Below are 17188 nucleotides of genomic sequence, written 5' to 3'. Positions count from 1 at the left end.
ACTAATAAACAAGTTTAGCAACGTGGTAGGTGTGAGCGGGTTATATTTGTCAACAACTTTCTCCTCACTTTCTAGTCAACTCAATGTAAGGAAAAATAACTAACAATAACTATTACTACTAGCCTTTTAAACACTAGCCACTAAATTAATAGGCTTATACAAACTTTTTAAATATTTTGTATCATTTTGTTATGTTATGAGAAGACATAATGGATATAAAAATGAACTTTGGCAACGCACTATTGATTAATTTTTAATTAAAATCCCGTTTGAATTAAGCCCTCCCGTTGTGAGGGTTGATTTTATGACCTCATAATTTTATTTTTTTGCAACATTTATGTTATAAAATAGTTTGACCCAATAATATTTGTACAACTCAGTAGTCGTACGAATATTATTGGGATTATGGTTATAATTATTTTATCAGAAATGGCATGTTTGGGGTGTAATTTATTTTTAAATAAAAAATTGATTGTCAGTAAAAAGCAAATAAAAATATTGATATTGTAATCAAAATATGAATTATTTTAGTATTTTATTTATTAACACAACATTTTTGATAATAGATTCCATAAATAGTATTTCAAAATCGATTAACGTTCTTCGTGTTTGTTGATCAATATTTTTCATACCAACTTTTAAATATGCAATATAAATATTTTAAATTATGATGTGAAGTTCTCCTAGAAATTATTCAATTTAATTTATCATAAGTAAATAATACTGTTTAAATTGAATTTGTATTAAAACGAAAAAAAAATATGTATTGAAGTAGAAGCAGTTGCAATGCGCAAATCTTCGTGGGACATTTTCTATATGAACTATATTTTTTCCCACAATTCTGCGAATGGCTATATCCTTTTAATAACGGCAGAGAGCTAAATTCAACGCATTCCTTTGGCCTTAGTGATAAATGACAACAAGTATACAATCTATCCAAGTATACACTTTCTTTTTCGCCTCGGGGCTCTTGGCATTGACTTAAGTATAACACCGAATAATATTGATTAAGTAATAAACAAAAACTCATATATTTGTATGACTTAAATATGGCAAATAATCGAAGTTGTAGTAAGAGTGTGTCAAGGAGATTAAAAGCGGTCTAATTTTTTGACGTTCAACACAAAAAAGACACGGAAATTTCCACTACTTATGATACAGTCTAATTTTAGTTCTGTACAAATATACGATATAGTTGACCTTATAAATCGGGGTTTTTTTATTTTTATTTAATCGACACAAAGTTATGTGAAAAATCAAAATACCGCCTTTAAAATGCAATTATTTAACATTGTGTGACTTTCTTGTAAAATGTCGATTAGCTTTAGTCCATTTGAACTTCCACACCTAATATATTATTAACATGGTGCAAAGATAGAGTTTTCATGTATAAAATTAGTTGTATGGTAATGAGTATGATATATATTATATAGATACTGCGTGCGATACAAGAGAGGAACATTACTACCGCTCGACGCAGTAAGTAAAATATAATTGATTATTGACCAGACCGTGTTATGTGCTATTAAACAACAAAAATCTGACATTGAAATTTAACGTTACCTAACATTACCGGATAAGTAATACAGTATTTTTTTGTTTGTTTTTAATAATTAATCGTCGAATATTTGTAGTTTTAATTATATTAGAAATTTGTATACTACATGTCATACATTTTTATATAATAATTAGTAGTCTGTTTTATTTGTTTATTAGTGAATATACTTTAAGTTCAACTAATTTTTTTTAATAGGTATCAGTTTTGTGGACATTTGAGTAGGTACTTAATATAATTATATTATATTAGAGAAAAACTATGGTATATAAACATGTGCTACTGTACTCTTACCGTTCTGTCAGATATGTGTTTTACTCTGCAGTGTAGAATAGCTGTTTGTCCTACAATGGCCGTCACGTTGTGTGGTGAAATATCGTCAAAGTATGGCCTCGGCATAGCTATCCCTTTTTGAGTAATTGATTGTACATTTTGTAGTGATAAACTCGGATCCATTGATACTAGAACAAAACAAGAATATTTTAGAGGACGAACGACACACTGTTTACACCTATTTCATTTAGGACAGTTTATTTTTAAAAATAATTACAACAAGTTTTTAATATGTTACACATTTACTATACTACGTTCATATTATTAATACTTAAATACTTCAACAATTGTATTCATTTACAACAATTAAATGGCAATAATAAGTTTTTTAAGTAAGGTGTGACTAAAACTTAAAATAATTTTAAATTATTCAAATACTGAGAAGCATCATGTCTTCTTTCTCATTTGTTTATGTATGCCCACTAAATGGAATGTATTTATTAAAAATTATCATTTTCATTTTTATAATGTCCTTAAATAAAAAAAAATATTCGTCAAATATTTTTTTAACATATTGTGTTATATGCCGACACTAGGGTTAAAGGCTTACGAATAATTGAATTCGATGGGAAGCCGACACTAGGCAAGTTAGTGGATGATGAGAAAAAAACGATTTATGAACCAGTAGTACCATCTCTTCAACAATTCTCTAAAGATACAAAAAACGAATAAAATGTGTCTAACAATCATGCGTCGTGGTGTCATGGTTCGGTTTAGTGGTCATGATGGTTGTATTATGTTTGACCGACTGGAATAAGCTACCGGGTGAGTAGTTACGTTATTGAAAATAGTAGGTTTATGTTCTGTCAACTATACCGAATGTGACAATTGCCTCGACGAGATATGTGATTGTGACAATAGACGGAAACAATAGGTTTTAAAATAAAAAACAAACTTTAGCACAACGAAGATTCCGCAGTTATGATTGATCGAAGTCCCGATAAATGTATATCGTTTATCAGATTCCTTCAATTACATCAAATATATGGTATCTGCCAATTTCTGTGTAAACATTGTACTGATTTTCTGAGTAAATTATCATTTTGTTTTCACCAAATCGCTTTGTTATAGAAAATTCTCGCGTTCCACAATGTATAGAATTGTTGTAATTTTGGTCCATTTTTAAATTTCTCTCTAAAACTATTTCATTCGCTGCTGGCACAACGTAGACATTTCTGTAATAACTCGGCAGTTTTTTTTTTATTATCTAGTTGCATCACCTCGTAGAATAATTCATGTTTTGTGTAAATTGAGCATCTGATTGATATGAACCACTTCAACTGTGTGTTTTATATCGATTCAAATAATAGGCTTCATAAAGATTATTTTTTATTTTTTTATTTAAAGATAGTTGTTAGTTATAGTATTTTTTGAAAAATATTTCTATTTATTTTTATTATACTGTAACCTTAAAATATGTAATTACTAACGCCCTAAAAATACAATTTATTTGGAAGGTTCAAGATAATATTTAATTTTCATTTTATTCCATGGGCTATGGCATATCATCGCAGTATTGTATTATACATTTTTTTGCAGGGTGGAACCAAAAAGATTAAGCAGACCCTCCCGGACGGGTCTACGAAGATATTTGTCAAACGACAAAACGGACCTCGATTTGTCTTGCTTTTTTTTCACCGAAAAACACGATCCCAATTTTTCAAGACTTTTAACTCATTTGTTCCGTCGCCCATTTTTAATACGTTGGCCATTCATGCTATGCCGAAACAAATTTTTCTTACTTTTTCCTTCTGCAGGTATTTTTTAAGACCTAAATAAATTATGAACAATGTAGAAAAATCTACTAATAAAATATAATATACAGTGCAATATTTTTGAAACAATATTTTCTTATATATTTTATAGAACGTGTTTTCTATTTGTTTAATCATTATATATTTGTTAGAAAAATTCTAGTACAACACCAATTCTTATAGTGCTATCATATTGTTAATAGAACACGTTTCGTTAGCTGTATTTAGTCTTGTGTGTTTTACAGTAAACTACACAAACTAATGGATTTATAGAAACGGCTACATTAAATGAAAACACTGTGTATAACTATAGAAAATGAAAAAGTACGTTATAATAAATCGAAATCATGTAAGCCTTTGTTCGTTGCCAACAAATTAAATATATAAATGAATTTCCTAACTGTATGGTCAAACAAACAATGCATTTTCATAAAAACGTTACATCAACTTTTTCGTCCATGTATAATGTGTTTAGTTTAATATTATACATTTTCGGTGATGTTAACAACAACATGATTAAATCAGTATACTTTAAATAGTATGCTGTTAAAACTCTATAAATTATGTACAACGGTAAAGTTAAAAAAATAAATTCATAGAAATCAACATGAAAAGTTGTGGTAACAGTTTGAAATATTTTGGTGGTAGGAATTTGAATGTCGGGAAGATGCGATAGGAGCAGACTTATAATTTTTTGAAAACTACAAAACGCAATTTTGGACTTGCATTTTCATTGTAAAGGCCGGGGTTTTAAAAACGAACAAAAATCGCACATGTACCCAGATCACGGATGTAATGTAATGTATCATGTAACACATGGAGAATTCCATACTCCTGTAATAAATAGCTTAAAGAAATATAAAAGTTCTAAGTTAAGTATTTTTTATGGAAAACATCGCGAGTAAACGCAAAATTTAAGATGATTTCTTTTCTATCTTTTTCTTCTTGTCCACAATCATAAAAACTCTGTTTTGAACACGTCAGTTCCTATTTGCTGGCACCGTAATGTATGTTTACGATGTTTGTCGTCCATGCATTAAACACGAAGAGTAATAAATAAAATCCCTTTAACTTGTAAAGTTTGAATAAAAGTAACTTTTCATTATTTATTATGGCGTAGCGTTTGAGACGCATAATTGTATGTCCTAGTACAACTAGTAAAACTTCCCTAAAGATAAGATTTAAAACGTTTATTGACTTTAGAGGACACGATCATGATAGTATTTTTGATATTAACGTTTTTAACACATTATAATACAACATGTGTTATTATATAAAATTATCGATGAATATACAGGGTGGGCCACGGGAATAGGGACAAAAATAGATGTATTTTTGTCCCTATTCCCGTGGCCCACACTGTATTTCAAAACGTATTTACAAAGAGACCAAATATATTATATATGTATAATATTAGAGTGGTCCTTAAAAAGTAGATTTTCGAATTTTAACCTCGACGCCCCCTAAAAAGTTTCTAAATATAATAAAAACAAGATAAAGAAATGGCAACAAATAGGAACTTGCAAGAGCCCTATGCCTATTCTCTTTAGTCGTCCACATTTAAATGTGATAAAGAAGACAAATAAATGGTTCTTTATTATGTTTTATACATTTCAAATTGATATTTTTTATCATTTATGTACAATTATATGACTGTACGACCGTAACAAAATGTTTACTATTAAGATCACAGTGTGATTATACATACATTAGAAACACAATCTGATTTTTTAAATTAAAACCAAAAAGTGTAATTGAAAATAATAGATTATTTAATAAATGTACATAAATGTATATATATTATATTATTATTATTATTATAACCTCGATGCGAAACAGAAGGTATTTTACAATAAAGTGTTTTCGAGTAACACATCAATCGTACAATATTACATTGTATCTCGTGGATACCTTTTGGGTAGAGAACGGAATTTGAAAGCTAAAAGAGTTTAAGCTCGAAAATGGGATAACTAGAAGTCATAGAAGAATGCGTGTTATATTGTATAAGCTCGCTACCTGCTATGATCTGTGTACGTGAGTTTATTCTTCACACTATACTTTTTCCATAATGTTCTCAATTTGTGTGGTGGTCAGAATTCACTACTGCGTCTGCTGACAGTGGTCGATTTTGTGTTCAGATACAACTAAAAACGTAAGAATGTCATCTCGAAACTTAAGCTCATAAATAGCTTTCAAGGGGTCTCTGGCCGAACAGCATGATGGTGGTTTTATGTGTTTTAGGCACATAATATAACGTATCCCATCTCTTTCACTTTTTCTTAGTGTCTTTATTTTCTTTCTTCAGTGTTTCTTACACCCAATACACCTTCTACATACGTTTACACACACACTATATATATATGTATTATATAATATACTAAACTATTGTGACAAACCAAAGTTGCACAAAAAAAGTTTTTCTTCGCGTCTTTGCTCAGTCTTAAAAACTATTATTTCTTTCTTTTCCCTTTTAAAGGTGTCGTTCGGGGAACGCACAAGTTCACCTGTAAATTACGAGAAGGCGTAAAGATTTAGTTGCTATTATTAGGTTATATCCCGAGTTACTAATATAATGGACGAGACGTTCCAAAATTCTTCCATCAGATTGCGAAGGAAACCTTTGTAACCATATTCTTGAGTTTTAGCGTGAATTGTTTAATGGAGACTAATTATTATCATTTTAATGGAGATAGATATTAAAATCCATATTCCAATGTAAAAAAAAAAGCATTTCCTTTGATTATTAACACTTAAGAATTGTATACATTTTTAGTGTAAAAACTAGGCTTAATCTCGTCGAGTAAAACAAAATTATTGCGATACCAAAAATATAATGTATTGTATCTTATAACATTATGTTTCTTACATAAATTATCATAGAAATAGGTATAATACAATACACAATTGTTTTAAAGTACATTTCTTATGGTACCTCACCTTAGTGTATATAGGTAGTATACTTGCACAACAATGTGTTATTTAGTTGGTATACGTAGTTATTAATTCGTTGTTGTCATTGCGATTTACATTATTTTGCTCGGCTGTGTGTTTCGCTATGGCCCACAAGATATTTCCTGCCGCCTGACAAGGTCTAATTTATATCTGACGGTTTTACAACTGATCCGATTTTCTCGACATTTAATATATAGGGATGTACGTTTGCACGATCCTGAGCCGTCGTCGGCCAAGAGAATATGTACGTCGACAGGGCACATTCGAGGAAAAGGGTTCGTGGGAAAATCAACAATTTAGTATGTACCGAGTTCTTATATATGTGGCGGGATCCTTTTTTCTATCATTCGATATTTACACCATTCTTTATATGCAATACTACACTATTACACGGACTCGCGACCCCAGACTATTCGGATAGGTTTCAATTTTCCTGATTGTCTTCAATCTGTCGGGGGAACGATATAACTTGTCGGGATTCTGTTGACTATCCTCTTCTATTCTTGTCAGCCGGACCTAGTTAGGGTGCTCTCGCCGTAAGAACGGAATGAGTGGTATTACTTATATGCTCTTCTGTGAGAGTTTCTAAGTCTACGAAATTCGGCTCGACCGCACTACTATACGGTGCAATATTCACAAAAGCCAACGTTGGCTGCTTAGAACTTGGAGGGCCAGTCCCGGTGGTAAATTAATTCCGGTTCATTTAATTGATTTGAGACTATAATAAATCCGGACATTAAGCATATAACACCCGATTAGGATCGGTTGAGCACTGGAGAAGGCCACTCGTGTAATTACCCTCTAGTTAACGGAAAGCGTTGAAAAAAGTAAAGGCGTATAATAATTTGATGAGAAACGTAGCGCGGGCCCCCCACGCAATCGTATTTGTTTATTTATTCAAAAAAAGTAGAAAATATTTTTAAGGAATAATAGAATAAAAAAAATATAATAATTCAGATATTTCAAATAAAGTTTTAATAATACAATATACGTTTACACTAACCGCAATACAATTTTTCTCAAAACATTTTTTTTTCTTTTATTAAATTGCTTTTGTGCAATCTACCCATTTTACTTCAATCAGTCCGATCGTTGTACTGATGCGATAAGACTTCTGAAAATATATATGAATTCGGCATGAAGTCTACTTGAGATCGGTCAGATTACATTTTTTTAATTTTGCTTTAAATTTTTTGAAAAATGTTAAATCTTGTAGTAGTGTTTAAAAAATACTATTAAATGAAACTGAAAAAGTGGCCTGGCCGATCTCAAGTAGACTTGACGCTGAACTCAAATTAATTTTAGACGATTTTGTTATTAAGCATCTTGGTTATTAACTTAAGTTATATATATAAATAACATTGTTACCGACGTTAGTTTTTATTCTTTATCAAACAATATATTATTTAATTTACCGATAACAAATTGTTTGTAAACTTATTTGTACATGAATAATTTTTTATTTTTAAACTTCTTAACTCACCTTGAATGGGCGTTATGGTGATATTTCATTTGTAGAACATTTACATCTTGCTGGGTAAAAAAAAAGACCAACCAAAAGTAATAATAAAATAAATATATAAATGATAACGACCGAGAAAATGTTATTTATTAAACGAACGTGTTCTCGCAGTATGGCACGTTTTTCATTTTGTCACCACAGATTTTTTTTCCTGTCCGTTTTTAGGAAAGAAAATTATATTTTCTTCTCTCGCGTGCCTTGTCCGAAAAAAAGAATTAAGAAAACGAGACCCGAAAATATCCAACTACCGTCTACCTTCACGGCGAGCCATTCGTCAAAAGTTTTACGATCATCAAAATCTGGTTACTGCAAAAATCCGTTTTCAATTTCAAGTTGCTAGAAATCATTTCTCAACTCGTCCCACGGCGAAACACGATTATATAATATAAATATTTATGGCTTTCATGCAAAACTTTACCAGGTGTCATGGCCGGCTACCCGATCATGCATAATTTCGAAGAAACATAACTGGATATAACATAAAACTCGATCATTATTTTGGCTTATAGAGTTTAACCTGATAATGTGATGTAAGTATAATATATTATACACACACATATTATATATTTATACAATATTACGGGTATTTATAAAGCAATTAGTAACCGGAACAGAAAAAAAAAACAATATGCTATAACGCCAACTTAAAAATAAAAAGCTACTAAAATATGACGGCTGTTCAGACGGCTATTCAGTAATGAAGTTTTTGTCAAAAAGTAATTAGCTAGGGACTCGTCAACAGTACCAAACGCTCAACACTGCCCCCATAAATGATAATTAATAATTTCATTTAAATTTCTGCAGTATTAGTAATTTATTGTTGATAAATAGCAAATTTAAATTTAAATGATCAAAATGCATACTAATATGTACCAATCCTTTTGTTTTATTGGTATCGAGTTTTTATTATTACAATAAATACAGTTAACAGTTATTAAAGACGGCAAATATAAAATTTCTGTTCACAGAGGGAATTACGGGGTTTTTCGATTATGTTCAGGCACACCTTAATGTCAAAAAAAAACTTTTTATATAAAAAAAAACTTTTAAATTTCATGACAAAAATTATATTTGAAATAAGTTATGCCGCTAAGGCCAGTTTCAAAGTTAACTTTAATAAAAGATACGAAATACCTTTCTATTGACTATATTTTGTCGTTTATTTATTGCATTATAATATTTATCTGTATGCTTTTCCAAATACAGGATATAAGGTGATCAATTTAACGTAACTAACGTAACGACACTCATTTTTTTAAAATTTAATTTAAATGAGACACTTCAGTTTATCTTGTTTTACAATATTACACAATATTCAAATTTTTATATTTTTCATTTTTTCCCAGAGCTATATCTGCTTTAAAAATATATGTGGTAACGTATATATTTAATTAACTTTTTAGATTAAGAATAATTTGCTGAACATTTTGACTAGTCGATAACCAGTTTCGGATAATTACTTTTAAAGCTACTGAAGTATAAGGTTTAGGACTGGAGGTGGTACCGCACTCCACGAAATATTGTATAAAAGTAATTTTATAAAAATATTTAAATAACATAAATAAAAAAGTTTTATAAAGAGAAAATACCAAATTACAATTATTTTTCTAGCCCATTTGGCTATTGCAACTCGGACTTATCCGAAAGATTTTATACATTTAGTACTTATGAAAAAAATATTCAAATGTACTTAAAATACCATTTAATTACATTATTTTTAATTGTTCAATATTAACGAAAAGTAAATAGAACAATATACTCTTGGAAAATACTATGGAGTGGGTGACAGGGGTAATGTAAGCCTCTCCACCTTATATTTTTTTTTAAACTACCGATAATTGATACACTATATCACAAAAACATTGAATGTATAGTGTGGGGTGTAGGCTGCAGAAGTATTATCTAACCACTTAAATAATATAATTTTTCTAAAAACATATTGGGGTTATTTCTTGTATGTCTCTACTTATTAAACAAATTAACAATACTTTAATACTAGGTATTATGGGATACAAATGTACACTACTAAGAATGTTATTTCACAAATTTTATAATTTTTTAATAATGTAAAGCTTATTTTTATTTCTCCAAACAGATATTCGTTTCTTTATACATGGATATAATAAATTGTTCATGTGATTTATTACACTAAACAACATGGCTTTGGCAACAGTAACCAAAATGTAATTATTATATTGGATTTATTTCCTCGTTGAATCTTAATTTGGTTTCAGTTTTCGTGTAGCACGTCTGGTTTTATTTGGAAATAGTTTCCAGTTGCAAAAAATAATATTTTATGCTACTTTCAACGTGATTCATTTACTATAAAATATTTTTTAAAATGTTTTAAACATCTTGTTCTATTTAATTAAAAATAAATTTCCATTTACTGTTTGAAAAAATATGATTAAAATATTGGAAAATCGTTAAGAATATGTTGTTTATTATTTTTTAATAAAAATTTAAGATACTTCCATCTTTTAATTTTTGTTGTTTTTGAACATTACGTTTTATATTTTTTTATTTTCGGGCGATACTTCTGAAGTGATGGTGGGGTTATCACCCCACCATCACTACAGTGTCTTCCCATAACGCTATTATTACTGTCACGTAACTCTTTTTTTTATCACATTTACTTAATGTACAGATTGTAAATACATTTTTGTCAATAAAAAAAAAACCAGCACCGTGGGGTCGGGCCATAGTGGGGACGGGAGGTCACAGGTTCACAGGAATTTTTAAATCTGAAAGTAATAAAATCACTTTCGAAAAAACGCTTCGATGCAAATCGGTAGTTAGTATTTTCAAGCCAGTACAGTCCAAACCAAGCACAGTGTAAGCCAGCAAAGTTAGAAAATATTAAATTGAGGTGCTGTATTTAAAAATAAGCATCAAAGCTTTACTTTGCAAGTGATTTTATTCAATTTTATCACTTTTATTTATAATAATTCCTGTAGACCTGTAATCTCTCCGGTGACCGTTCCTCTCTATGCTTTGATTCCATTATGACTATACTCTACTGTACTAGTCCTCTCGGATAAAATCACTTTCAAATTTTAACTATGAAGAAGTAAACTTTTCCAACTTTTACCCTCCAAGTACCAACTGGATGAAATTTGTGATTTATAGAGTTGATACTCGAAGGAATTGGTCCAGTATTAAAAAAGTTACAGTGTATACAGATAAAAAAAAAAGCCCCATCATACTAAATCCAATACCTTCACTGCTTCATCATTTTTTTGAAAAAATACATTTTACTTTTATAATTATACATTTATCAGTAATAATAAAAATAGAACAGTCGAAATAATTTTCGTGATGAAGTTTTAGTAATTATTTCATTTGAAATTATAAATTTTTATTTTATTTAATAAAACATTTTCGGTACACATTTTTTATTACATTTTCCTGACCGAAAAAAAATACATTTTTTTCACTGTCGTATTGAGATTGATGATTCCAGTGATAAGACACATTTCACTTTAAGCCTTTTAACAGTGGAACCGACAGGAATCACGGGTCATTAAACAATCTCTTTTATAAGTAAAGTCTACGGAATACGGCTACTTAAAGCAGTTTTCTGTCATTTTTCAGCTCTTTTTTTATCACATTTTACAACGAGAAAAAAATTAATTGTCGCTGAAAAATACTCAGCCGTAACGTAATGTTAAAAAACCAAAATTTCTTCTCTTTCGTTTAGAAGCAATTATCGTAGAATTTGTTTTGTTTCGCATTTTCAATGCGAATTACAGCACTATTATTCTTAAAGCGAAGAATAGTGGTAAAATATAATATATTAGTGACAAAGTCATCCCATTTTTAATGAAAAATGAATCTAACGCAGCAGACTTAAATACAAAAGTTACAATGCATGAATAATTAAAATATTGTTTAATTTGTATTTTATTAGTATCATTTAATTTTTCATTATATAATTCCTGCATGTCATCAACAACCTCATTAGCAATCGTTACACAATTATTATTCTATTCAGTATTAAGTTTAAGAATTTTTAGCTCTCGTTTATTATAATAATACAAAAAATTGTCTATGAAATTATATAGTGTTTTTAGTTGCTGTTTGTTTAGTGATATTGTTTTCGCTAGAAGATGTAGTCAGGCTTTTTCTCGTCTTAAACCGATATTATTTGTAACGATAATTTAGATACAAACAATAACGGTAAAGCGTGCGATAAAAGAACAAGTAATTATGGTAATAACGGGTTTAGTCTTCCCCGTCGGATGTCAAGGCCCGAAACATAAGCCACTCGTGATGCTAACTCGCCATTATCTTTATGCAAATAACGATAAATTATCGTCGAGAGATTGAAGAATACACGAGCTAGTGTTGCTGATAATGAAAGGAAAAGTCGACTAATTTATAACAGAGTAAAAAATAAAAAATAAAAAAATTGTAACACTTTAACGAGCGTTTGTTTTTTTTTGCTTCTGTAAAAGGGGAAACCCGAGAAAAGAGAAGATTGCCAAGTGCATTCGCATGTATTTCAAAAGTCTAGACTGTCGTTCATCCGAGATACCACGCAGTATCTTTTCCGACCTCCTTTTTGCCTACCATCCAAACACTGCCGTCGTTCGCGTTATCTCATTACGTTGCCCGAGCTGAGATTTATCGTTTTAAGTTTAATTTTCGATTCAGGACACCGTGCTCACCTAACCAATAAATTGTAAGGACACGGTCGTTTTGTAAGGAAACTTGCATTCGACTTCTTCTGGCGCTCGTACGCTTCCGAATACAGGGACAGTGATTTAGTGAAAACTAGTGTACTGAATTCAATTAAAAACCCATAACGAGATAGCTGTACTAATTCGAGTAAAAAAAAAAAAAATAACATAAACCACTAATTCTATGGTTATTGCCTATTCTATGGTTTCAGCAAATATAAATCATCGAGTACGTGCGATGGGTTAGCTGTAAAATCTCTATTCGTTGAAATCGGATGCGGGTGAATGTTAATGGATCACAGGAAAAAAAAATTGCTGTAAAAATACAGTCGCAACCACTATTGAAAAGAAAATTTAGAAAAATAACACAAATATACTACGATAAGTCGAAACTTAAGCGTAATTTGGATGATATTTGTTTTTCATAATATATAATATACTATATATCTGATCAAATGAAACAAACATAAAGAATAAGCGGCGTAGGAAATGGATTTCACACTTTACCGGAGAGAGTATTATCTTTTTTTTTTTTTACTCCTATCTCCATTACAGCCAAATGGCATTTTCCCGTGTACAACGAACTTACCGGGGACAATTGTTAATTAATTAAATAAATGTGACAGGTTGATTCATTGAGATTTTTGTAAGAGTGGGCACATTCACATAGCCGAGTATGGTACTCTTGCCGACGGAGGGGTTAATAACAGTAAAAAAAAAAACTACCAAAGGTGGTGGGGAGAAATGCAGACAAAACACGAAAACCTAACTTCCCTACCCTTCCCATTGTGCACCTCCAACCCTGTCAACTTTAGGTCCTAAAAGTTCTTCATCAGAGTTTAACCGGGCTTAATGATAAATGTACCGGAAACTTGCCCGAAAAGCACCGTAAACTTTACCATGGTAATTAAAATGAAACTGCAAATGGGAAAAGTAAAAAAATAAAAATTAATACGTGTAAAAAAAATTCCAAATGGTCCAAACTATCGTAAATTGTTCTTTTCTTGAACAGAAATAACAGCTGCGGATAAAATATAACTTTTAGAAGCGTTAAGCAAAAAACTTATGTAAGAGACAGAAATTGTTTTTAAAATATTTTATTCGTTATTTGTATATAATTTAGTTTTATATCAGTTATTCTGAAAAGCATTAATACTAAAAAAAAGAATCATAATATTTTTTTGCTATCACGTGAAATGTTGACCTGCAGGAGAGATGCCAAAAAAAACATGTAATTAGTAATATCATTTCTATTTAAAACCTGTCGACAAAATCTCACTAAATACTTGCCTAAAAAATGTATTAATATAAACCTTCCGACTCATTAAATACTCTTAAGACCGTAAGTCACGGTATCGACCAGATGAGCGCAGACTTAAGATTTAACAGAATTTTATACATTTTGGATACAAATGTTTAAAATATGTATTAAATCCTTATAAATTATAAAGTATAAACTATTTTATATTTCAAGCTAAAAAATATTAAACTATTTTTAAAAACGATTTCAGTAGACAATTATATTTTTCTATTTTTATCAATATTTCTAAAAATGTAAACAGAACAAACTATAGATTTTCTCTGATACGGTAGAATATACATAAGTTAAATAAAAAATACTTAGATAAAACTATAAAATAAATTCAAATCACCTTGATAAAAGGTAATAAATACATTGTCGTTCTAATAGGTAGTAATACCAGAACAGAATACAGATTTGCAAGAAAGCTATTTTTTTGTAGTCACTTTGTCAAATTTTTCAATTTTTATGCCAGTGACTGCCTTGACTAATTTGTATGTCATATAGACTAATGAATATACGAGTACTCTTATCCTTTCGGGTCACCCATTCTAACATACTGATACCTCATGAATGTAGGCAATGATATAATCAATATAAAGTAATCAATAAAATATAGATAATTATATACTTGTAACTTTTATATTTCATTATTACATTTTATTAAATTTAATATTGCCTTGATGTGCTACTCTATATTTTATTTGAGAACAAATTAAACACACATTATTGTAGTTTTAATAGCATTTCAGCTCTGCATCAAAGCTAAAATATCTAATTATCAGTTATCTAATTTGCAATCGAAATAAATACGTACTTGTAATATGTGTTTTTGAAATTTATACCGATTTATTGTAAATCTAAATCTGAAAAACAAACTGGGAATGTATGTTGGCGTTAATGTATGGATAACTTATGAGTAGACACTGGAATAATTAGGCAAACAGTATACATGCGCCTAACACAAATTCACATATTAGCAAGTAGCAACAAACTTTCCAGATTACAGAAAGCTAAACAGAATTGCGACCGTGACGTACCCATAGTGTACAATATAGCATACAATACCCAAAAGTTGATTAAAAGCAAATGGTTAAAATTTGTATTCAAAACTTAAATGTTTAATTGTACAACTTCAATTTTAAACATTTTTTGGAAGATACAATAGACGTTCTATGTCATTGCATTTTATATGTTTTCTTTAATCTCATATATTCATTAAAAAATATTATAATATATTGTATTAAATATGATATCAACATGTTTGGTTACATTTGTCATGTTAGGTATAACTATACAGTCTGGTAACAGTATTTTTTTCGATATCAACAACAAAATTATGTAAATCAACTAAAGAACAATTATTAAAAGGATTTAGCATAGAAAATGTGTTAAAATTCCTTAACATAGGATCGATTGGATTAGGACTATAGTTTTAGTAATGGAAGAGGATGTGTGTGTTAAATCTACTATCGAACCTAAATTTGTATGGTGTCATGGTCTGTAGTTTATTGTAGGGTAAATAATGCATTTCTTCTTCATTAAGAATTTAAAAACATAATGTAATTCATCAATTTAACAAAACAAATTTTATATGTTGCTGCAACTTACAGGATTTCATTTAACTGATTCACTTTATAATTTATGAGAAGTGTTAAATGGAATGCACGTGAGAACGGTCTAAACTGACAGTAAATATTCATGTTCGGCTTCAACATTTTAGATTATGATGAGTATGTAGGTGAATTTATGAATAGTACAATTCCTTTAAATAATGAAAGTTGTAATCGTGACAAAATGTCGTCAGTAATTTCATAGTAGGGTACGCATAGAATATTATATAACTGTACTATACGTATGACTTATAAATAAATGATAAAACATTATACAAATTATTATGAACAAGTAAACATTTACACATATTTTTTTAGAACAAATTTGATAATATGATACACTAGATCATCTGAGAAACCATAAATGTTAATTTATCGGAAATGAGGATCTTACAATATGAGTCAATACTCAATAGTTTTGCAATTTGAATTGAAATTTCAAATGCTCCACATAGTTGTATATTATAGAATTGTACAATTAATAGTTCTGAACTTATAGTTTTTAAGGGGAAGTACAGTCTAGAGAATGGATAGCTTCGGCTACTAGAAAGTGCGAAGGAACCCACAGGAATTTTATTGTTTATATGATATTTCCGTTAGCTTATACGTTTGCTTTGGGCTTCAATAGAATACTTAGTTTTGTATGTGTTATTTTTTATAGTGTGATATAATACAAGAAGATACTGATATTTAATTCGAAAGATTGTATTATTATTAATAAAATAACAATGAGGCATTAAATTTTTAGTGTATTCTTCTAAAGTGAAAAATGTTTACTATAAACAATTATTATTAGTGTGTAATACTATATCTCCAATAAAAATATAACAGTGAAAAAGGGCCAAGTTCCAAACCCTCTACCAGAAAAGTCAGCCTATCAAAGTAGTGATATCTACATTGTAGCCAAGTCTGCTATTTATTCAGTCCATAATCTCACTTCGCTTACTTTCATGAGCAACGCTGCTCTTTTATTTGTATTGGTTAACACTTGGCCAATTTTTTGGCCAGTTTTTTAAATGAAACATGACCTTTCTGAATGAGACATAAATAGCAGACTTGGCCACAATGTAGATATCACTACGGGTATAGGTTATATAGACTGAATTAAATAATGATATTATGACGATTATTAAAATATTCTGTATTTGATGACCGATAAATGAAATAAAATACAATAAATGATGTAGGTGAGTGAGTCAATAAGTCAGTAACAAAAATGAAAACTTTGAAATTCTCCCCTTTTGAAAAGGCTTACTGTTAAGGGCTCACTTTTTTACAGTGTCTCATGCTACTCGAATTTAATCTATGTTTTAAATTTCATAAGCTTATCTTAAGAGGAAAAAGTGTTATGTGGGTTAGAAAAACTAGGTAAATTGGTTCGTGTAAAGATACACTGGCAGTACCGAGCGCTCAGATAATAATGTGTGTTATTATTTGTTTTTTAGGATATATTAATCAATTTTTTTTTTAATTTGTG

The 17188-nt window shown here is 29.6% G+C and overlaps 1 protein-coding gene across 4 annotated transcripts in view; it reads right to left on the bottom strand.

Moving 5' to 3' along the window:
* Positions 1–17188, bottom strand: part of LOC126835547 (lachesin-like) — a 144271-nt gene that overhangs the window by 29673 nt on the left and 97410 nt on the right. For 3 of the 4 annotated variants that reach the window (XM_050568212.1, XM_050568214.1, XM_050568215.1), the window contains one exon: positions 1850–2016. In XM_050568212.1, coding sequence (XP_050424169.1) covers positions 1850–2016 — 167 coding nt within the window. Of the gene's footprint in view, positions 1–1849; positions 2017–8077; positions 8103–17188 lie in introns of those variants that run through there. The other variant, XM_050568216.1, reaches the window with a different exon arrangement.

Source organism: Adelges cooleyi, unplaced genomic scaffold (assembly GCF_023614345.1).
Source record: "Adelges cooleyi isolate 19-005CV unplaced genomic scaffold, UGA_ACOO_1.1 ACOO_flye_CR_arks_rails_tigmint_CR_PRNA_23, whole genome shotgun sequence".
Lineage (NCBI taxonomy): Eukaryota > Metazoa > Arthropoda > Insecta > Hemiptera > Adelgidae > Adelges > Adelges cooleyi.
This window is presented reverse-complemented; position numbering and strand designations above follow the sequence as displayed.